The sequence below is a fragment of the Colobus angolensis genome, unplaced genomic scaffold, assembly GCF_000951035.1.
Source record: "Colobus angolensis palliatus isolate OR3802 unplaced genomic scaffold, Cang.pa_1.0 Scaffold140, whole genome shotgun sequence".
NCBI classification, from domain to species: Eukaryota; Metazoa; Chordata; class Mammalia; order Primates; family Cercopithecidae; genus Colobus; species Colobus angolensis.
The window spans coordinates 8075267-8099881 of NW_012114489.1; the positions used below are offsets into that span (position 1 = coordinate 8075267).

Sequence of the window (24615 nt, forward strand, 5' to 3'; positions counted from 1 at the left end):
TTTTGAAAGTGCAGGCCTGCATTTTGGAAGAAGTGCCATTTGAATTGGATTTAATGGATGAAGTGTGTATTAGGTGCAAATGAGAATTTAAAGCAAAGAATATAGTCTTAAATAGAAGCATGAGACTATAAAATGGAATATGAATGGGTGACTCCCAAAATTCAGATGATAAAAACCTGTTGTGTAATTGGCATGTCCTAGTTCATTGGCCCAAGGTGCAAACACAGTCCCATCATTTATTACTTTCATAACTACTATTTGTCCTTTTTAATCCTTATTTGCCCTTATTGCGTGGACATACATCACTTATTCCTGTGCTCCACCCTGCCCCATGAATTTCTATCAACTCTTGGTTCTTACTCAGACTCAGAGGAAGGGATAATAGTCCTTCATTCCCACTTTCAAACACAAAGTAATACGCAGTTGGATTCCAACGTGAAAGCTCTCTGAAACAGGTGTGATCAATCACTTTTTCCAAATAAATAGTACCTGGTGAATCCAGCTTTTCTCCACAACAGTTAGGCCCCTGGTTAGAGACTCAGGTATGAGCTTGACCTCACCTGGTCTGTTCTCAGGATTGACTCCATTGAACTAGTGTCTAGGCTGTAAGCAGAGCAATGCATATGAAGGGAAGTGGTAACTTTGCTTAGCCACACAGAAACCACTGAAAAGCCTCTTCACAGAACAAAGCACTGCTCAAATTGACTTTTTCTTCTGCCTGTATTGAGAAGCAACTGGCAGTTCCCAGATCTCTCTCTCTTTCTGTGTGGGTGACCCAGTGATTGATATATATATATATATTTATATATATTGAGAGAGAATGTATCTATATAAATAATTATATTACATATATATTATATATTTTCTGCCTTAACAGGCTTCCTACTTAATGTCTGCTTTAAGAGGTTCCCTATTACCACGTTGATAAAAAGCAGAGTGTTCTGTAGTTACTGCTACCACCTATGCTTTATCACCTTAAGAAATTATGTGGAAATAATCTGATCTTTGCAGTGCTTATTCCTTGTGTGATCCCAGAATATTGTAGCATTCTCAATCCTTGATTCTGTCTGATCCAATCTCAAGTTTGAAAATACAGTAAGATTGATCTCTTTAGAATAGAGAGATGCGATTGCGTCAGTCTCCTATTTGAAACCTTTCCTCAACTTTCCATTGCCCTGAAATGAAAGTGTCAAATTTTCCACATGCCATACGTAGAACAGCGCTGCTCCTGCTCTTGCGTCATCAGGGCTCTATTCTTCCCCTAATCTTCCCTCTACTTGCCCCTCGTCTACACTTGAGCTTCAGCCCCTTCAAAATTATTTTATTTTCCCTGAAGTCCCCAGGCTTTTTCTCACTCATGCTCTTTCCTCTCTGTCCAGTGTGTTTTTCTATTCTTCTCTCCACCCTCTTCTCTTCCTTCCTTGAATTTCACTGTCTGACCCACAGCAAGCCCATCTCAAGACTGGTTAGAGTTCTCCTAGGTGTCCCCGTCGCACTGTAGATGCACTCAGTACAGGAGCCCCAGGCAGGGTGGGGTAGTGAAAGAACAGGTGAACCAAGATGGCTGAGAAAGCAAATTGCTTCTCACATGGGTTCAGGAGCCATTTTTTAGGTGTGGCAGCACAAAGCCTGCAGGTAAAAGAAATGAATAATTATAAAATTATGAAAAAAAGTGAATAAAAATGAATTTCACAGTTGATGTGGGAAAGAAAGGAGGGTGATGTGAGACAGTAATTCAGGTCCCAATGAGGAGGTCAACTGGCCTCTCTGCTAAGGATTGTCAGATTCCTTAGTCGTTATTTATGAGGTCTCATATTTACTAAAATTGTAATGGAAAATTAGGCAATACCTGGAGAGTTCTATTTATGAGTTCCAGGCATTAAGTCCCACCTAAAAACTGAAATTTGGTCTTCTGAAAGACAGATGGTGTAAATTATGGATACATACATTTTTAAGCTGTAACACATCTTGATTCCGTTAGCATATAGTGTTAATCAGCATAGTAGGTAGTTTTTAATACTTATTGTTGAATTCGTGACTACCTTGGTACTGTAACAGATAGTCCTGGTGCAAAAGAAAAAAAAAAAACAGCGCTGTTATAAAAATGTAAAGACAAAGAATATTTGATTTGAAGTTGTTTTGTAATGTTGGTTGACACTTGCCGTAGAAATATGCGATTGATTTCCAATCAATGGAATTGGCATTTATTCATTTTGTAATGTAAATATTCTCTAAAGGAGAGGGAATTTTATACTAAAATATTTCTGTACAAAGATTAATAATAAAGAAACCTCCTTGGAGCCTCAGTTTGCCTCTTAAAAGTTTGTAGGTATTTTCTGGACTTGCATTATCTGGTTATCAGTGATGACTATTACATAAACAATCCAGCCGGGCGTGGTGGCTCACGCCTGTAATCCTAGCTCTTTGGGAGGCCAAGGTGGGCAGATTACAAGGTCAGTAGTTCGAGACCAGCCTGGCCAACAAGGCGAAACCCCGTCTCTACTAAAAATACAAAAATAAATTAGTCGGGCATGGTGGCGTGCGCCTGTAATCCCAGCTACTCCAGAGGCTGAGAAGGAGAATTGCTTAAACCCGGGAGGCAGAGGTTGCAGTGAGCTAAGATCGCACCACTGCATTCCAACCTGGATGACAGAGGAAGACTCCGTCTCTGGGGGGACCGGAGCAGGGGAATCCAAGTCTGTGAGGAATCTCTTAGAGAACATGCAGACATAAGCTAAAATAGAGAAGGCTATGTCATGCCATATTAGACATATTAGAAGAGCAATAATTTCCATGAAGTATTCTTAAACAATGAACATAATTAAGAGAATATGATTAATTTTATCCTATAAAAATGTTGTCATTGTAGAACTTGTAGAATTAAGTTGCAGATACTCATGCCCTAGTTTAGAAAGAGTACATGTAAGTGCATTCTGCTTTTCTCTGTGGTTGTACTGTAGAGTCTCTCATAAGCAAAATTTCAAGAAATATATACTTTGAACTCATAGCTTAGCTCTGAGGCTTCCAGTACTCTTTTAAGAAACCTCCTTCCTTGGTCCTTAGAATCACAGAGTTCTCAGGGCCCTCTCGTAATATTCTTAAGTATCTATGGCTACCACAAATTGAGAGTTTGCTTACTTCAAATGCCAGCAAAGGTGTTGCTTTTTCATTTTCAGCCCCTCACGTGGTGCCAATCCCTGAGAGTTCCTATGCCCCAATCCAGACTTATAAGACCCCATCTTATCCCTCAATTTCTGGTTCCATTTAGTGGTAGCAAGATCTTAAAACTACTATCTACTGGAATATTTCAGTTCTCTAATGCTGACTGAAGCTTGAGTAAGCCAGGTGCTTGTAAAGTGGCATAAAATATCCAGAAATAAACTTTACTTTCTATGGGCATTAAATTTACTTCCACCTTTTAGACAGAGACTTCAATTTACCTTATTAAAGAATCGAGCAATCTGTATTCACCATTAAAACATTCTAAGTAGCATATTGAAATAAACTAATCTTCACAGTAGTATAATCGATTTTACCTGTAATGAAAATCCCAAATTTTTATTATCATGATTTTTATTTGTTTTTTTGTTTTTCTACTTGAGTATGTGTTAGCTTCTTTAATTCAAATGTTTTCTTTATGAATTAAAAATATTGTAATAGCATTCTCTAAGGTTCTCGGATTTATGGTTCCTTTTCCTTTGCAGCCAAAGATTTTCTATTTCCCACAATCAAGACCGAGAAACACCTTCTATCTGCCCTTTAAAATCTTATAATTAGCAACATTATGTACCCTTTGATATCATGCTTCGAGAAAGGCATATCACCTCTGTGGTATCCTTCGCAATCATTCATGACCTCAAGCTAATCATGAGAAAACATCAGGCCAACCAAATTGGAAAAATGTTCTATACAATAGCTGACTAGTCCTCTTGGAAATTTTATAAGTAACTCACATTCCATTAAACAAGCCATGTTGTCGAAGACACACATTCTATCAATTTGACAAAGATTGAAAATCCCGGAAAAATTTTTCTTTTAGAAAGATATTTTATTAAATCAGTGAAAAGTGATCAAAATGTTACCTGTCTGTTTGCCTAAAATGAGTGTGGACAAATAGGTTTTTGACACTTTTCTATCACTTCTTTCTGCAGGTGACTCTGCTAATCTAACTTGCAGAGCTTTCTTTGGGTACAGCGGAGATGTCAGTCCTTTAATTTACTGGATGAAAGGAGAAAAGTTTATTGAAGATCTGGATGAAAATCGAGTTTGGGAAAGTGACATTAGGTAATTTTTTTTTTTCTTTTAACTCGTACAGTCAAGATTAACATTTACTCCGTTAGTGAATAGAAAGTAAGCTGAAAGGGTTTCTTCTTGTTGTTTTACTATTATCATAATAAAAATATTTAATGATAAAGAAACAAAACACAGGTAAGAGACCTACTATAGAATTGCAAAACGTGAATGTCATTTACAAAGAATTTAAGAAAAATAACGAGGATGGTTTCGTTAAGCCATATACTGAGTGTGGCTGGGCGTGGTGGGTCTTGCCTGTAATCCCAGCACTTTGGGAGGTCAAATTGGGTGGATTGCTTGAGGCCAAGAGTTTGAGAGTAGCCTGGCCAACACGGAGAAACGTTGTCTCTACTAAAAACACAAAAATTAGCCAGGCATGGTGGTGCGTGCCTATCATCCCGGCTACTTGGGAGGCTGAGGCATGAGAATCACTTGAACCTGGGAGGCAGAGGCTGCAGTGAGCCAAGATTCTGCCACTGCACTCCAGCCTGAACAACAGAGTGAGATTCTGTCTGAAAAAAAAAATATATATATATATATATACTGTGAGATCAAAATACCATAAACTATAGAATATGTGTTAGTGTACTTTTTGTATATGAGACCTTTTAAAAAAAAAATGTTCTTTGGGAGGTCGAGGTGGGCGGATCACCTGAGGTCAGGAGTTCGAGACCAGCCTGGCCAACATGGCGAACCCTGTCTCTACTAAAAATACAAAATTATCTGGGCATGGTGGCAGGCCACCTGTAGTCCCAGCTACTTGGGAGGCCGAGGCAGGAGAATCGCCTGAACCTGGGAGGTGGAAGTTGCAGTGATCGCAGATCGTACCATTGCACTGCATCCTGGGTGACAAGAGCGAAAGTGTCTCAAAAAAAAAAAAAAAAAACCTCACAGGAAACATAACAAGGTACGAGGACTCAAGCAAACACAATCTCTATCATTTCCTTTTATGTATTTTTACATATTTGAGCCACCAAGTGGAATAGAAGCTGTTGATGGTAGTGATAAGGATACACAAAATGTTTTTATCACCTTTCTTAGTCTGACTTTAAGGTCAAAATATTTGTATAGTGGGAATGATAACATGAAAATATTTGAAGTCATAATGCCTAAGCCCCTTTTTTGTTAAATGTGTTTACTTATTTATTCATTTAAGTGTAAATATATTCAATGCAGACTATAATTATGCTTGGGTATGGATACTTATTTTTAATCATAATATAAATATGCAAGAACAATAATAATAAGTAAGTTACAACTACATCAAAATGACGATTACTTCTAAACATCCTCCCATCTAAAGATTGCGTCTTCTGGGTATATACAAACATTTAAATCATGGTCCCCCATTCTAAATGTCAAGGCTTTTAAAACTTTATCAAAGGTAAAAGAGAAAATGATTTTCAATAGAAAAAGAAACATGAAACTGTCACATAAGGTTATTTCTATTGGGACCTTCTTTCTGGCAACAAATACATAAGAATATTGTACTCTGGAATGCCCCAGTGGGATTCCAGAAGGCTAAATGGACAATTGTCTAATATGTACTGAAACATTTGTCTGCTGTTTTTCGTATTTAAAACTTCACTCTTATCTTTTACCCATGGTCTATGAAATGCTAAAATAAATGAAGGACAATGAACCTCCTAACTTTTGCCCCCTCTGGCTTTGTGTGTGTTCAGGGAAGTTTCTAGAAAGGTAGTTTACTTTAATTCTGCATTTAAAAATGTTGAACAGAGATGACAACGAGGTTAGTGAGCATTTACCATTAATTTTAAATGTCAGAGTTAAGTACTTTACCAGAACTTTTAGTCTACAGGTTTATAATTTCGCATTTCTTCAAAAACAGGCAATTTGTTAGTATCATTAACAGAAGTCAGACTGAAAATTTCAACTGAAATGTCAAAATAGCTCAGAAATTTTTTTTTCTTTCTTTTTTAAAAAATTAACCTGACATGTAATTAGGCCTTCAGCCCGAGACATTAGAATTTTTATCTCAACTTACATAATATTTCTTCTTAAAGGGAAAGCAAATTATAAACTTTCTCTTCAAGGTCTTTCTCACCTCTTTATTATGACAGTGTGATTGTCCTGCTAAGGGAGATAATTAACTGCAACTTCATTAACATCTACAAAGACAAGCTTCCTCATTAGAAGTGAAGAAGAAAAGGGCAGGATATAATTTAATTAACATAGCATCAATTCATAGCCAAATTTGAAGCACAGATTTCGTAGGTATTTTTACATCAGATTCGGATTCATCTACCTTTCTTTCTTGTTTGTGTATGTGTCTGTTTGTGTGGATATTTGTTTTGTTTTGTCGCTTTATATTTTAGAATTCTTAAGGAGCATCTCGGGGAACAGGAAGTTTCCATCTCATTAATTGTGGACTCTGTGGAAGAAGGTGACTTGGGAAATTACTCCTGTTACGTTGAAAATGGAAATGGACGTCGACACGCCAGTGTTCTCCTTCATAAACGAGGTGAGTGTAACCTTCTAAGCTTGAGTGGTCAGCTGAATGTATGATGGGAGAAAAAATCACTGGGAACCAAGAAACAAATTCAATTTCGTTTTTCTCCACAAAGTTCTCCTAAATAAAATAATCATATTTGTATTCGAGCCACCAAGGCAAACAGCGCAGTAGATGGGTGAGTAACTCAGTCTCTAAAATCAAATTTGGATTCCTTGCTCCTCTTTAATACCAACTGTATAACTTTGGACAAAACATTTAACTTCCCTAAGCTTTAGTTTTCTGATATATAGAATGGGGAAAATAATAGTATCAACTCTTCAGTGTGTTCTAAGAATAAAATAAGGCCAAAAATGTGAAGGGCTTGACAGAGCCTATACAAGGAAAGTCATTAAATGCTATTGATTATTATTAGAAATAGATATTAGGGGCCGGGTGCAGTAGCTCACACCTGTAATCCCAGCACTGTGGGGAGGGCAAGGCAGGTGGATCACTTGAGGTCAGGAGTTCAAGACCAGCCTGGCCAACATTGTCAAACCCTGTCTCTGCTAAAAATATAAAAATTAGCTGGCAGTAGTAGTGCGAACCTGTAATCCCAGCTACTTGGGAGGCTGAGGCAGGAGAATCACTTGAGCCTGGGAGATGGAGGTTGCAGTTAGCGGAGATCGGGAGATGGCGCCATTGCACTCCAGACTGGGTGACAAAATGGTTTTAAGTCAAAGGTTGTGTTTCTTATGGGAAGGTTGCTCCTTTAGTGTAAGAACTGTCTGGCGAATTCCCCACTGCAGTATTTTCTGACATGTTGTTTCTGCCTTGGATAACTTTGATACGTACGATATTCTCCCATGATGAATAATAATGCATTTTTAAGTAAGATAGGCTGTGGTTGAGTGCAATGTCTGTTGTGCTAACTCTGCCTCTACAGCACCCCATCACCTTTTGCATAGGGTTAAATGCATTTAAATTTATATTGAATTGTTTGAAATAAGAGAGAACTGTAAAATTTGAGTCATTCCTGTTAGTAAAATTGTTTATGTATATTACAAGAGAAAAATAGATTTTTCTACATTATGCTAAGTTAAAACTTTCTACTCTTTGGAACAAGCACTCTTGATGTTCTCTTACTCAGCAAATTTACAATGATTTTAATTTCAAAGCCCGTGTTTAATCCTAGACTCTTTGAGGTTTGAAAAGAAAGAGAACATTGAAGGCTGTTCCCCCTACTTTATTGGGCAATAGATTCCCTTTGAATAATATTACTGAATGCTATTAAAATAGACACCTCTGTTGTCAAGGTGACTATGATATTAAAATCGTCTACTTTTTAGGGATGTGAGTCAAGGGGAAAGGTGTGCAGCAGCTAGCAATATGATTGTATCTTTCTATAGTATATAGCCAATCAAGGAAGGGATTTGAGTAGAAATATCATACATATACAAGTACAGAAATAGCTTCTCATAGTTAAAAGCAACTTAAGTGTTGTGTAATTGAACTTCTTATCCTGCCATAACATCTTCTGAAGTGATCTATCAGCTTATACTGGATCACATTCCCTCTCAAGGAAGTCCATTTTATCTTTGGAAAAAATCTGTTAGAAAGCATTTCAGTTTCATTGTCTGTCTATCCATTGGCCCTAGTTCTGTACTTTTAATCACTCTTCCCCAAGACAGCCCTTCAAATGTTTGATGACAGTCACCATGAGTCTCCGAACCTTGACTTCACCAGATTCAGCCTCTTTAGCTTCTTCTACTCATTCTTCATTTTTATTAGCGAAATACTTTCACCCTTCTGGTCACTCTCTTGAATGTGCCTTAATTAAAGAGTTTGAATTATCCCTCAAAAATGGAGTTAGGAGAGAGAAGATATAGAGCACATAAAAATGGGTTAACTTAGACAACATAGTTTTTGGGAGGGCAAGGGAAGGGTGACAGTTAAGTAGGAATCAAAGGAGAAGCGAAGAAAAATGAATTGTATCTAAGGATAAAGCTACTAAAGCTCTGTTTTTGCAGAGAGGCACACAGGCAAGAAGGGGTCAAAAAACCTCCAGGCTATTTTTAGCATACGTAGCTTAAGGATAAGTTGCCGAAAGCTATGAAACCTTCCATTTCTAGAAAAATAAATGAATCAAGAAAATTACTTGAAATTTTTTTCCAGTAATATTTGATTTCTTAAACGTTAAAAAAATGTGGTCAATGTTAGAGTATTCTTCAATACTTAAGTCTTTTAGTATGTTTTTCAAATATGCATTTATACAAACAGCAATTTATTCTTAAGAAATGAAAGCATTAACAAGCCAAAAAAAAAAGTCCTTCCAAGACATGTATTCCAAAAGTCCCTCTTAAAGTGAATGTATGCCTTCCTTTTAAGGGAGCTGCAGCAAACGAGTCATCAATTCACAAAGACACCAATGGATGCAATTTCCTGCTCTTGAGGGCCTCATGATTATGTGGAATGATCTATCCCACCAATCTTGGGGGAAAAAAAAGGACTTTGTTTCACACATGACATGACCTGAACTTCATCAGCCCTGCCAGGTTGAGGAAAGCAGCACACAGCATATATGAAGTGATAGGTTTGGGTCTTTGATCATGGAGTCTCTAAAAAGTCAAATGTCTGTCATGCTAGCAATGGTGTAATTATCAGGTGGGTTGCTATATTACTCAGAATACTAAGGCTTAGATAAGGAACTGGGAGCTTTCACTATTAATTGTATTTTTCTGCCATTTACTCATAAATTCCTTAACTTATAAGCCTTCACAGTCTTCCCTTTTAAAACCTCCCTAGAGAGACATGTTCAAACATTTGTTGAATACTGATCTTGTACACCACAAGCTGTCATTGCTTCTGACAGGTAAACCTTCCAGGACATTCCTTTGCCAAAGTTATCTAAGCAATTTTTCCTTCACTGTTACCTTTTGTTCAGTATGGTTGACATAATGAAATGATTTCAGAGCCCTCCAATGGGTGGTATGGATTCTTTGAAACATTGCTTCCTTGTATCAAATGTGTCTTCCTTAATGCCAAGGGGATACTATAATAAATAATTCAGCTACATTTGAGCTAGGCTATGTTCTGGGTCAGCCTTTTATCTGCATAAAAGGATCATAATGCCATGAAAGCCTGCTGAAAATCTACCAAGAAATTTGACCATAGAAAAATGTTGCTCGAGAATATCCAAAGTTGCCAATTCCTGCAGCCAGAAAAGGTACTAGGTTCATCAGAATCTCATCGGACATGCAATATAGATATATTTCACTTACTATACAGAGCACTAGAATATGCAGTGAGAGAAAGAGAATGAAAGGGCAAGGCCCATGGGCCATATTGGTTTATGACTGCCCTGCTCCTTACTCTTCACTCCTGCCAGAAGCTTCTATTCAATCCCCTTTGCCAGACCCTGGCCTGGCAAGCTTGAGCATTAGATCCTGGCTTCAAAAATAATCAAAGTAAAGCGCTGACAAATTAGACATTGCATTATTTCTTGTTCTTGTTATTGCCCATACTTGATTGAATTCCACGTCTGAGTCTTTGAATCTTTTACCCAGATACACTTGCTACTGCCAGTCCAACACGCACTGAACATTGACCTTCGGTTTTCCTCCAAAGCTCTGATCTGTCCTATTCTCTCCATTTTTTACTTTTGCATTTCTCTGACACAAACAATACTCCAGGTAGATACCTAGCAGTATTGTGCTCTGACCTCAGGCCTAGACACTCTTGTACCCATCAGGCTGTCTCAGATTCCTTCTTCACTCTCTGTGCCTTCTGTGTATACTCTCATTTTTAATGACCTCACAGTGCAGACATGTTTATTATCTTAATGGTTAAGGGCATGGACTTAGGAGTAAGGCTGGCTGTGTTCAAAACCCAACTCTGTTCTTACTAGCTGTGCTATCTGGGGCAAATCATTTAATCACTTTGAGCCTCAAATTTCTCTTCTATAAAATGGGAATAATAATAAGACTTCTCACATAGAGCAGCTGTGAGGATTCAATGAACTCATATGTGTAAAGACTTATCACAGTGTCTGGCACATACTTAGCACCCAAAAAATGTTAACAAGCTATTACAAGATTTCTTTGCTCTAACTATGTGATACTCTGGGTAATGAAGGATGCAGCAATTCCGTGTTCCATTAAAAATTCCCTGAATTCTAATTCATCTTTCATCAAAATCGTCAGCTTTAGCTCCAGCAATTTTGTTCCGTCAATTCTGAATTTGACTTTATAATAGATTTACTTAGGTTTGAATGTACTGTCCTAAAGGATAATTTTGTTTATGTATTCATGCATTTAATGATGACTAAGAACCCACTATGTGCCTGGCATTTGTGCTAACCAAAGTTACAGGCATGAAAAATAAAGTTAAATGAACAGGAAATAAGGACCAATATAATTTGGAATGCCATCCACTACTTTTTAAATTACAGTGATATTAAACATTCTTAATATACGACTGTGCTTGCTAGTGAGTGTTTCACTTTGAAACTGTCACATTGGGGATGTTCATTAGCAATCCTGCTCTGAAGGGTTATATTTACTTATATGGATTACAATGAGATGGCAATTCATTAATCAAAAATTAGTTTGGGAACTGGCAGAGTATCTCTCTGAGAGACTCAGCACTAGGTAATAATAATAAACATCTAGGTTTTCTTTATTTCCCATCTAACCCATTTTACTTCTTGTGTGCACTCTCTTTATCCCTTCAAAGAATGTAATCAATAGAAATTAGACCTGCTCAATAAACTCCCTAGACCTAAAAATATCTTTAGTAATGTAATTAAGTGCACATCACTTAGGATGCATTGTTTTAAAGCCAGATGAATTTAAACCCAGTGGACTCCTTTAACCCTTCTTGTAATGAATCATCCTTGTAATATGTGGCCCCTCCTTGTTAGTATTTGCCTAGTGAATTTATTTACTGAGAGATACAGTAAGGTCATAGAACGGTGCAAACTTCTTTTGGGACTGGCCATTTGACGTCTTTGACCATTGATTTCAGAATATGTTAAAGCCAAACCTTGTTCAGAAATCAAAATCTCCTACCTCCCTGTATGGCAGCATTTCCCTAGAAAGACAATGACGCATTAACAGCTGAGCTGATGTCGATGAAATGGATACTTTGACTGAGTCTTAGCTTATGCAGTGCCAAAATATTAAGGAATTTTAGTAATGTTGCTGCAGCATCTCCAAATAAAAGCCAACGAGTTTAACAAATTCTCTCCTTGGATAAGATTTGACATTTTGTAGTCAAAATTTTCTTTTGTCCTGTAACTGTTTTTTTTTGTTGTTGTCGTTGATGGGAGGGGCCTCTCTGCTCCTCATTTATATAAGACATCTAAATAGCAAACTCCAATGTCATATTTTTTTCTTGGTAACTAATGCCAAAACAAATAACCAAACATATTTGGAGGCTATTATGAATGCCAGTAGCACAAATTATCCAATACTAATGCTTTTGTACCTCTGCACTTCTTTTTTTATTATTTATGTTTATTTTTACAGGCAAGGTCTCACTCTGTTGCCCAGGCTAGAGTGCAGTGGTGTAATCATGACTCACTGCAACCTTGAATTCCTGGGTTCAAGCAATCCTCTGGCTTCAGCCTCCCTTGTAACTAGGCCACTACACCTGGCTATTTAAAAAAAAAAAAAAATGTAGAGACAGGGTCTCCCTATGTTTCCCAGGCTGGTCTTGAACTCCTGTGCTTAAGCGATCCTCCTGTCTCAGTCTCCCAAAGTGGTGGGATTACAGGCGTGAGCCACTGTGCCCAACTCCCTGTGTGCTTCTTGATATGGATATTCCAACAAGGCTATTGATCGCCACCAAAGTTGCAGACATGACTATTAACCACTTTAGCTGACTATTTCCTTAGACTTAGAATATATTATTTAAATGAGATTAATCCCAAGTTATTTTTTTGCCTCAACTGTGAAAGGTTTTGAAGGCTTTTTTTTTTTTTTTTTTGAGACGGAGTCTCGCTCTGTCGCACAGGCTGGAGTGTAGTGACATGATCTCGGCTCACTGCAAGCTCCGCCTCCCGGGTTCAAGCAATTCTGTTGAAGGCCTTTTGATCCTAGTTTTTGCTAATCAGTTATAATATGGAGGTATGTTATGTAACATTATTTGGCCTCTTAGCCATTTTGGTCACACAGTTTTCTTCTCTGTGAATGAGAATAACCAAGTAACATCTTTGTTTGAAAAGAAAAGGACCACTGTCTGCTGATGATTAACTTCTTTTCTCAATTAATAAATGACAAGAGGGTGATCCTGGACAAAACCAATGTGGAGGGCCAAGAATAAAAAACTCTTTAGTCTTTAATCATTCCTGTTGATCATTCATGTGGGCCAAAGCTCTTAAACATTTAATTATACATGGTTATAGTCACTGCAAGTCCTTTTTTGCTTTATTGAGTTTTACACTTGTTTCCTTAAGTAAATGTTCAATTCTTGATACAGATCTTTAACTTGTATTTCTCTCTTATATGCTTCAAAGTACCAAACCCGCTTAGTAAATGTGATGAATGGGCTGATTAAATGTATTCTGAGTGATCTAAACTTTGTCTATAGCAGGATTTCTCAATCTTGTCACTACTGACATTTAGGGCTTGGTAATGTTTTGTTGTTGTGGGGGCTGTCCTGTGCATTGAAGATCATTTAGCAATATTCCTAGCTTCTGCCCACTACATGTCAATACAACCTTCCTCAGTTATGAAAACCAAGAATGTCTCCAGACATTGCCAGATGTCCCCAGGGGTCAGAACTGCTCCTGGTGACAACCACTGCTCTACAGTATAGATATCAAAAACTCAATCTCTTCCTGGAAATGATGTCAACAGTTAAGCTGCTCAATGTAGGGAAAGTCAAAATAGAAGGACAAGTATTTTAATCTTGAAAACCTTCCAAGATTATACCAAATGTGGCCGGAAGGTCAACGGAATGGCTGTTCTTACACCATAGGAATTGACAAAATTTAGGTTCCTTGTATTTCCATGCTTAGAGAGTCAGCTAAAAGCCCCTAGACCAATGCTTCACAAACTTTACAGTATGCACAAATCACCTGGGAACTTTGTTAAAAAGCAGTTCATTAGCCTGGGGTAGGACTCAAGATTAGAATTTCAATCAAGTTCCTTAGTCTGTGGACCACAGCTGGCATACCAAAGCCCTTGCCTAGACAATACATCTTTCTAATTAGCTTGGTAGCCTCTAATAGGTAAAGAGAAACTAGTTCTGTTGAGCTCACTGTTTCCATGAGAAAGGAATGAAAGCTAAGTGGAGCCAGTCAGTGCGACTGTTTTTAATTAATTGCCTCATTCTTTTTACATGGTCAATACCTTTGAACCTATTTGAACAGTGGTTCATTGGACTCACACTCTACTCTTAATGAGGTTACTTGCTTCACCTGTTCAATGAATTCTGCTATATAACATTTGCTACTCAGAGAGATGTCTAAGAGGGCATTTTCTTCAAGTATTCAAATAATTAACCTCTTAAATGAAGAAGGCCCTCACTGTTGGACCCATTTCCTATGTACCTCATTTTTTTAAAAGGAAATACACTTAGGAATGTCTCAACAACATATATATGGATATACATATATGCTTTAGCCTATGCAAATAGGTTGAATCTAGCCTATGCAAATAACATAAGGGGGAACACGATTGTATGGTGAACAGTAAATACTGCTGATTTTCTGTTTTGAACACTTACTTGTATTCAGCTAACTGTCAATTAAGTGTGGTAAGAAAGGATGGAGATTGTATGGAATTGAACTGCCACATATTATTGGTCAAAGGTATGCCTCAAAAACGAAAGAAAGAGAGAGAGAGAGAAAGAAAGAAAGAGGAAGGGAGAAAGAAAGAAAAAAGAAAGGAAGGAAGGAAGGAAGGAAGAAAGAAAGAAAGAGAAAGAAAGAAAGAAAGAAAGGAAGGAAGGAAGGAGAGAGGGAGAAAGGAAGGAAGGAAGAAAGAAAGGAAGAGGAAGAAGAGAGAGGAAGGAAGGAAGGGAGGGAGGAAGAAAGGAAGGGAGGGAGGGAGGGAGGGGAGGGAAGGAAGGACCACAGCAACACAAACTGGTTAAAACCGTCTCTACGAGTTCAAACGTTTAATTCATTTTAACAGGCGTCTGTCTAGCATCTAACAGAGGCTGTAAAACACAAGTATTTTTACAGATGAAGCAACTAAAGTAGTGTGCGAATAGTCAAAAGTACACAACGTATTTGAATACTGCCAATTTCTATGTGACCACTGAGCTGCCAGTGGCAGCAGTCTACTCAAGTGAGGGTAGAAGGAATCCACTGGAACTCATGTCTGTGTATTGGAAAATGATAAACAGGCAGTTTAGAAAAAATAATTCAGTTTAAAACATTAGCAGGAAGCCCAAAGAAATTATCTACAACACAGCAAAATTCCACTTGTGTGATCAGAGACTCCAAACAAGATAGTATATTCCTAGCCACCACCTACCAACAACCACTCACTCCTCCTTCTCAGAACCACCTTCGTATTTTCATTATTTCTGGGTCTAAGCAACCTGTTGATTGACAATGCTTCATATCCCACTCCAAATCTCACTTCACTGCAGGCTGCTTAAAAGAGATAATTCATATAATGCTGTTGTATGAAAAAGGGACAAATCATTCTAATTCAACAAAGATGTATTGAGTGCCAGCAACGGTCAAAGCACTGGGTTAGGCATCCTTACTAGTTGACTCACTGCTACCGGAAGGATGTCTACCACCATGCTGGAGCATTTAAACAGCATTTTTGGGAAGAGGGAGAGAGCTGTGCATTTTTATGGCTGCAAATTCCTGCATTTTGTAGAGAAATGTCACAACTGGGTCATAAAATGCAAGGTGTAGCTTTTAATAAGCAGTTCCTGTATGTTGAACTTTGACAACCGGGTTAGCAAAGTGAGAAATTAGACACGACGCATAAAAAAATGCTAACTAGTATCTCAGGTCATATAGTAGGAAAAAAATGTGTTGATTTCCAATAAATTACCATGGTAACTTGTATTAGATTTTAGTGTTGAGAATTACATTTGCCATCTGTGGGAAATATAATATCTTTTTGTATCTAATTTTGGGGCACGTGTTCTATTTTTAGCATGTGTTCTATGAAAAAGAATAGATAGGGGGGTCAATTTGGGTAAATTAAAAGTGCATATTTAAGTTCTTTAAAAATAGAATTTATTTTTAATTCGAAAAGAAAATCCAGTAGTACATTTAGGAAAGCACACAAAGGTCATTTTTAAAACCACCCCCAAATTGTTACCATTAAGTGAAATTTGATATGAATGCGAATTGACTAAAAAGTGAGAAATTCTCAACTGTGATGAAAAAATGGACAGTTACTTGAGAGTATTTTGCTTTTGACTCTTTAGCTTTGTGTGACCTAGAACCAATCTCTTTGTGTCATTGTTCTTCAGTTTTATCATTTGTAAACTTCTTACCCCTAGCCCCACTGTGGGAATCCTGAAAGAGCATATATGGTACTGGGTGACTAATAATATATATTAGACCATTTGTCATATTTTACAGATTCTCAGAGTTTTTAGACATTGTGCCTCCTTTTGCCAATTTTGAAAGTGAGATATGGTGGTTGCTCTTCCTAGGGATTTTCTTATGCCTTAAGTGTTTGAAAAGTTGACTCAGATCTTTAGATGTCAAGTTTCTGTAACTACAAAGTAGAAAATACAATTCCTTATGACATGCAACTGCAGTTCAAAGTACCGACTTACAATGGTTGCCAAATTCATGCAAACTAAAGTGGAAGAGGCCATTTTCAAAGCCTGAAAGTATTAAATATAAATTAGCTGACTTACATCAGTTTAGAATTATAATTCTACTCTGTATGTAATGTAAAATGAATTTGACTTAAAAATTTATGTATACCACCCCACAGTTTCAAGGTAATGACTCACAACTGCTTGGGTACATTTCTAATTCTCCCCAAACAAATATGTCTAGAACATTTAAATGCCTTAATGTTGAAAGCAACTGAAAGAAATATATTAAAGATACAGCAATAAAATTCTATTTAGTTAGACTTCTTCAGTAGACTGCTGCCACTGGCAATTCAGTAGTCACAGAAAAGTTGGCAGTATTAAAATACATTTTCTTCTGTGGCTGTTCACATACTAGTTTAGTTTCTTCATCTGAAAAACAATGCAATTAGTCAAAATGAAATTAGAAATTTTTACCTCCTCTAAAATCAGATGATTGACTCCACATTTTATGTGAATATTCATAAACTGTTGCCAAAACGGATTATTATTTATGAAGAGAAAAACTCCACAGTGGTGTTTAAAAAATTCCTGTTAGAGTTGCCTTGCTGAACCAGGCATCTTTCAATGATAGCTGCATAAACAGATAGACAAAGAAATAAATAATTAGGCTACAGTGGTTACCAAGAGAACTCTTAGCAGAACATAGCTTGCAAACCAACAAATTCCATTCCAAACTGTCCAGAATAAAAGGCAAAATATAAGCTATTTTGTAGTATTAGTATTTAAAGCCGTAGATCAATTGCCGATGTTAAGGCTACATGAAAACCTAATACGTAAGAAAGAGATGCATTAAATCATTTAGTGAAGTATTAACAGTGGTTATCTCAAGGTGGTATGATTCCATGTGATCTTTAATTTCTTATCATTCTTATGCATTTTTCAAATTGTTTACTAAAAGCATGTTTTATAGAGTCAGAAGAAAAGTGAGAAACAATAAATCTATTTTGGTATAGCTACTGAATATATTTTTCCTTTTTTTTTTTCTGAGACGGAGTCTCGCTCTGTCGCCCAGGCTGGAGTGCAGTGGCCGGATCTCAGCTCACTGCAAGCTCCGCCTCCCGGGTTTACACCATTCTCCCGCCTCAGCCTCCCGAGTAGCTGGGACTACAGGTGCCCGCCACTTCGCCCAGCTAGTTTTTTTATTTTGTAGTAGAGACGGGGTTCCACCGTATTAGCCAGGATGGTCTCGATCTCCTGACCTCGTGATCCGCCCGTCTCGGCCTCCCAAAATGCTGGGATTACAGGCTTGAGCCACTGCACCCGGCCCGCTACTGAATATTTTTGAAAATGCTTGTAGAAAACCTATCATTACTCTCTGCTATAAAATCAAGTTATTTACACATTTTTCAAGTATATTGAAATCTATTTGCTTGAGTAAGTACTGTTGCTCATACTTTGTCTGTTTTAGAAAACAACATTTTAGGCCGGGCGCGGTGGCTCAAGCCTGTAATCCCAGCACTTTGGGAGGCCGAGACGGGCGGATCACGAGGTCAGGAGATCGAGACCATCCTTGCTAACACGGTGAAACCCCATCTCTACTAAAAATACAAAAAATTAGCCGGGCAAGGTGGCCGGCGCCTGTGGTCCCAGCTACTCGGGAGGCTGAGACGGGAGAATGGCGTGAACCCGAGAGGTGGAGGTTGCAGTGAGCTGAGATCCGGCCACTGCACTCCAGCCTGGGCGACAGAGCAAGACTCCGTCTCAAAAAAAAAAAAAAAGAAAAAGAAAACAACATTTTAGGGGACACCTTACTTCTACATTATTTTCTCAAGCCACTGATAATTTTCATATATGCTGAAAATCAATACATATGGTGAGATGATAAGATAATGCCCTATTCTTTGTGAAGCAGAGCTATGTTATTGCTATTTTGGTAAAAGATAAGTCATTATTGAGGACAAGCCCTTTATGTATACCAGCACAGAGGCCACTAAAGTATGTGAGCCACAGACTTCTCAAGTCTGTCATGGTTTAAGGAACCACTTACTGCTCCCTTTGGATGAGGCAAGTAATGGTAGGGTCTCCTATTGGTAACTCCCAAAACATGATCATTTCTTCATAGATTGTTAATGGGTGGGTTTTTTTTTTTTAAAAAAAAAAAGGTTAATAGAGTCTTGAAAGCATCTCTTTACAAAATGAGAAAGAAAGGCAAATTTACCACTATTTTCTTCTGCATGTTGATGAATTCAGAAGTGTTCATAAACATTCAACATAGAGAAGAAATATATTTTTCTGTTTTTCCCACTGGGGGAAATGAACCAGCATATGGTTTTTGCTTTAATACTTTGTAACTCTGGAATCACCAAGATTTTGAATGAGGCTTGTCTCAAGAGATAAACTATTACCAACAAATTTTGCCACACACATTTTCCTCTAAAGCTTTCAATAAGTCAGAAACACATTAAACCCCTAAATAAAGAATATTAAAATAATAACATAAAATTCTGAAGTTTATTAATGTATCCCATTTGTATACTGCAATACAATCAGTTTATATGTGTGTATAATACTTTTAAATGTATTTTCATCAATTAAATATCTATAAATCATCATACTATATTTGTTTAGAAGAGTTCGATATTTCTGTGGAAAACATGGCTTCTTCTATTGGTTATCTAGGCAGTCCAGATGTTCTGGGTTCGTTGGCCAATCCAAAGCATTCCCAATGGAAGACCAAATTGTTCTAACTATGACAATATACCCTCTTGAGGAAAATTGCTTTCAGGATAAACATTGCATCCCTTAACAAGGAGGAAAATGGCAATGCCACCTTCACTCTGACAATTTTCTCTCCAGAGATGTTTTGTAACATTCCATCTGTGCCTGTCTATTTGTATGACATGTTAAGAAGGAAATTCCTAGTAGAGGGAAAGCAATACTTTTCTAAGGTATTTTCTTTTAGGCATCAGTGAAGTTTGACACCTTGATATACAATAGTCCTGTCTTCCAAGCTGGTCACCTGAGGCCCTTTTTGTTCTTTATTATAACACTATCTTCCTTCTTTGTCTGTCTTCTCTCTATCATACTTAATCTTATGAGATCAGAGATAAAGGAAGCCCCATCTGAATACTTTGTACCTGTATGTGTGTGCAAACACACATAACGGTCTGTGTACATCTCACAATATAGTCTTGAGATAGAAATATTTCAAACACCGCCTTTATAATCTAAAGGGGAAAGGTTTTCTGCAATAAAGCTCTATCTGTGTTAGTAACTTCACAGTATACATTTTGAAAATATAGGGCAATTTTTCCCAAGGGAGAATCATTGTCCTATTGTACTGACCTATCTTTGCGAAACCTGGTTTAATGGGTTCCATGAATCCTCAAACAAATATTTATTGAAAAGGTACATGCTATTTGCTTTGAAAATAAAAAAATGGTAAACAACATATTCTAGCTGAGAAATCAAAGCATGAGTTTGCCTACTTCACCTATCACATCATACATTCATTTCCCAGTGCTCCATACCAAACTACTTGCCAAAATCCTTTACAGCTACCTCTGCATTGTGTCACTCTGTGTCTGACCCCCGTCTCTAAAATACTCCTACAGAAACACACACACATACAAATATCCCAAGTGAATTTCTCATCTGGCTTGTAATTGTGATACTTACAATGTAGCATTTCTTACACTTATATAAAAGAGGTCTAGTACTGTGACACTTAAGTTCTCAATAAATAGCTCTTATTATTTATTATTTATTAGATGCTTACATGCCTGACTCTGAAACTAGACATGAGCACCTTTAATGCAAAAACATATTTCATCCATCATTTTATCACTAGAACTCAAAAGCACTATACCTGGTACAGAGAAGGCACTTATAAAACAAATAGAAAATGTATGTATTAGTGAGTGAGAAAAGTTGAATAGCAGTATCAAAGATGTGAAGCAGTACATGATTGATTTCCAAATGCCAAGTGAATACAAACTTTCTTAGTTCTGTAAGTCTGTACAAGACTGTATTGCCATTAGATTTGTGAATGAAAAAAAGAACAGAAAACCAAACACCGCATGTTCTCACTCATAAGTGGGAGCAGAACAATGAGAACACATGGGCACAGGGAGGGGAACATCACACACCAGGGCCTGTTGGGTGGTGGGGGGCTAGGGGAGGGATAGCATTAGGAGAAATACCTGATGTAGATGGCAGGTTGATGGATGCAGCAAACCACCATGGCACGTGTATACCTATGTAACAAACTTGCACATTCTGCACATGTACCCCAGAACTTAAAGTATAATAAAAAAAAAGAAAATGTAAAAATAATTTTTAAATCTGTACTATGAAGGTGATCATTTTTCTATATACTAAAAGTTTATTCCCAACTTAATGGACTGAATTTTAATGCTATAATTATACCTTATCAATTGCTTGAACCTTATGATACATTGACTAGAAAAATGGCTCACAGATATATTCTTGGAATTTTAGAATAGAAACACATAAAACCTAACTTTTTATTCAAAATTGGGTTTGTTCTTAATCATCTAATCAGTCATTCATTTTCATTGAATATCTTTAATGTGTCAGATAGTTTGCAAGGGATTTGGGATAAGTAGTAAAAGATATAGACAAAATAGACCACAAAAAAAAAAAAAAAAAAAGAGAAGACAGCAAAAAACTTGTCCTGATGGAGTTTAAATCCCAGTGGAAGACAAATAATACACAAGAATACATTTATTGATAAGCAAATGAAATATTGTTATATAGTGATGAATACTGTAAAAAATAAAGACAAATGGATGCAAAATGCAGCCACAGGTTTGTGACTTAGAATGCGTGGTCAGTGTATCCAATTGAGAAGGTGCTGTATGAGCAAAGAGTTGAAGAAGCAAAGAGAGAGGCATGTAGAAATCTAGGGGAGTTACTCTCCAGTCAGAGGGAAGCCAGAGCAAAGGTCCTAAGATAAAGTCATTGCTGACAATGTAAAACAATAAACAAAACTAACTCTGATATAATTCAATATGGTAAGTGAAAAAAAAAGGACAGGACATACATGTTCTAAAGAGGAAAAAAATCACTTTTAGTTGGAAAAGTGATATTGGAAGTGCAGATCCCATCCTTTCCTTGCAGGATTGGTTGGGTTTTGGTAAATGAAGAATTTCTGATTTGGAACAAAAAACTCACACCAAATTTAATTTACATTGGAAGGGTGATTACAACTAAAGGTTAGTTAGCTGCTGCAATTAAAGGAATGAAGAAACTTAAATGCCCACATAAGGGGTTTAGACTTTGTTCCATGGGCAATGTGAATCAAGTAACAGACACTGCAGAAAATTCCAGGGTGAAGACATGTTCTGGGAAGATGAAATTGAAGGCTTTGTGCAGATTAGTGTACACTAGCTGTAAATAACAGAATTTTAATACCAAGGTAATCAACCTGAAATACACTCTAATTACAATAACACTTGCAATTATTATCTTACAATGCGATCTTTTATTTTTTAACTTTTTATTTTGGATAAATAAAACTGCAGATATTGTAGAAAATTACAAGAACAGTATAATACATTTTAATATATCTTCTCCACCTAGATTCACCAATTAATAACATTTGCCACATTTACTTTATCTCTCTTCCTACATGTAGGTAGGTAAAAAGAGCTGCACTACATATACACATACGCAACGTATCATTGCTAAAGCACAGGAGAGCACATTGCAGACACTGAAACTAAAGTATTCAATGTGAATCTCCTGAAAACAAGAATTTTTTATGTAACAAGAAGACATTTATCAAATTCAGGAAAATTCATAATTATAAAATGCTATTGCCTATGATATAGTCTATATTCAAATTTAAAAAATAGTCCCAGTACATACCCTTTACACCGTATTTACCATCCAGGATTATGTACTGCATTTAACTGCCAATTCTCTTTAGTCTCCTTTAATCTGGTATGGTTCCTCAGCTTTTCTTTGTCTTTCATAACATTGACATTTTGAAGAGTAGAAGCTAGATGGTTTTATTTTTTATAGTTGTCCCTCAGTTGGAGTTGGCCTGACATTTCCTTATTTTTTTTTCAGATGTTTATCTGTTTCTGGCTGTAACACTACTTAAATGATATTGTGCCCTCTTATTGCAGTACACCGGGAGTTGGGTGGGGGATGATGTCAATTTGTCCCATTATTGGTGATGTTAAATTTGGTCACTTCCTTAAAATGATGTCCATTTTACCCCAGTGAGGAGGTACTGTGAGACAGTGTGAATATCCTGCCTCACCAGTCTTTCAACCAATAATTTTAATGTCTGTTGATCATTTTTGCCTGAATCAATTGTTATTGCGGTGGGTGAAAAATGGTCATTTCTAACTATATCATTCCCTTCATATTTACTGGTTGACATTCTGCTCTTAGGGAGAGCTTTCCCTTCTTGTTGGTTTATTTGTAACTAATATGAGCACATGGATTCATGCTTTATTCAGTTACTGCCATTATCCATTTTAACTCATCTTTTAAAACATACCACCGATGAATATTTTTTAATTCACAGAAAGAAAAACCAGCTTAACACCCTTCTTGCCCAGTTGAAAGAGAAAAAAAGCACATTCCAAGGGTAGGCTCTAGCATGCTGTGAAGAGAATGTCACACTTTTTCTTCTAGCCTTTCATTTTGTTTTGCACTTTGAATACTTTATTAACACAGAGCAATGAAGTTCCAAGGACCTGTGAGACCTTACTCTAACTGGGCTCTAATGATGGGTCCTAGCCAACAACCATATTTGCATTTTGATTGGCAGTAACTAGAAGTTAATTTGGTGCTTCGTCTAAAAACCTCTTTCCAAATGGCAAAATATGCTACTTTGGAGGTAATCTTTTGCCCAAATGTTTGGTCATACAGATTTAGCTGCTCCATTCAGGGACCATTTTTATTTTTATTATTACAATTTTGGGGGTTTATACCCTGACTTCCTAAAAAGGACTTTTGCAAGATCAAAACTGTTATTCTTACATACTAGTTTATACTTTCCCAAAACATTTTCTTCCTTTATGTGAATAGCAGCCTGATTTGTAAATGTGTTGCCCCCGCTCCCCGCCAAAAAATATAACTGCGTTTAAATTGCACTGATGTATTGTAGAATTGAGTTGAGTATCTTTGTAGACTGAGCATAATTATCCTCCTGCCAGGAACAAATAAGTTATACTGCTCCAGAGAAATAAATATGCATATGAATTTATGTGGATGGATAGATTCTTACAAACTTTAGCTCTTTATAACACAATGAGAGAAAAAGAAATGTACTTGGTGAGGCTAATGAATAAACTGGAATCATTATAGTGTCTGTCATGCATTTCCCCCCACAAACTTGCATTTGACTGCATATAAATGAGGGAAAAACACTTCAAAAGACTTTTTATAATGAATGAACCAACTTTAGGATAAACTACATAAAAGTAAGCCATCTAAAATCTTCAGTTATACTTCTGGCAAAATTATATATATAGGCACACACACACACACAGAGAGAGAGAGAGAGAGAGATCAAATAGAGATACTGTCTAAAAACTGCAAGTCAAGAGTTCAAAAATACATATGAACTTTTACTTACTTTGTTAAAATCTTTACCTTTTCAAAGATTTCCAGCAGAAAATGTTTGCAAACAATAACACCAGGTATAGGCCAAGAAAAGAACATAGTTTCCCATAGTATACTAGGTAATTGCAGCAAGATCAGTGGAAACCAAATGCATTTATTATTTGCAATGTAATTCAATATACTAAGAGATGGCACACACTTTATTTTAATTAGCTGTTTCTTTTAAGGGGTTGCTTGCTCCCACTGTCTTGAGAAGAAAAAATTGTAGTCATTGCTCAGAATGCTTGTAGCAAATCTAGTTTTAAATTGAAACAATTTATTCCAAAGCAGTCTACTACTGCAGCAATAATCAATGTGTTTTCCCTTAGCCTGTACTGGAGCTTTCCAAGGACTATTGTTAATTGCCTGTAACTAAATGATTGCTGGGGCCCTTAAATGCAACTCTTTGGCACTTGTTAATTTGTTGTTTTTAACCAAATGCCAGTTTTCCTTAGGTTTTGCCTAGCAATTTTGCTTTT

The 24615-nt window shown here is 36.9% G+C and overlaps 1 protein-coding gene across 1 annotated transcript in view; it reads left to right on the forward strand.

Annotated features, from left to right (window-relative positions):
• Positions 1 to 24615, forward strand: part of IL1RAPL1 (interleukin 1 receptor accessory protein-like 1) — a 1423595-nt gene that overhangs the window by 1379008 nt on the left and 19972 nt on the right. Inside the window, exons 7-8 of the mRNA XM_011935152.1 lie at positions 4152 to 4284; positions 6630 to 6775. Coding sequence (XP_011790542.1) covers positions 4152 to 4284; positions 6630 to 6775 — 279 coding nt within the window. The remainder of the gene's footprint in view (positions 1 to 4151; positions 4285 to 6629; positions 6776 to 24615) is intronic.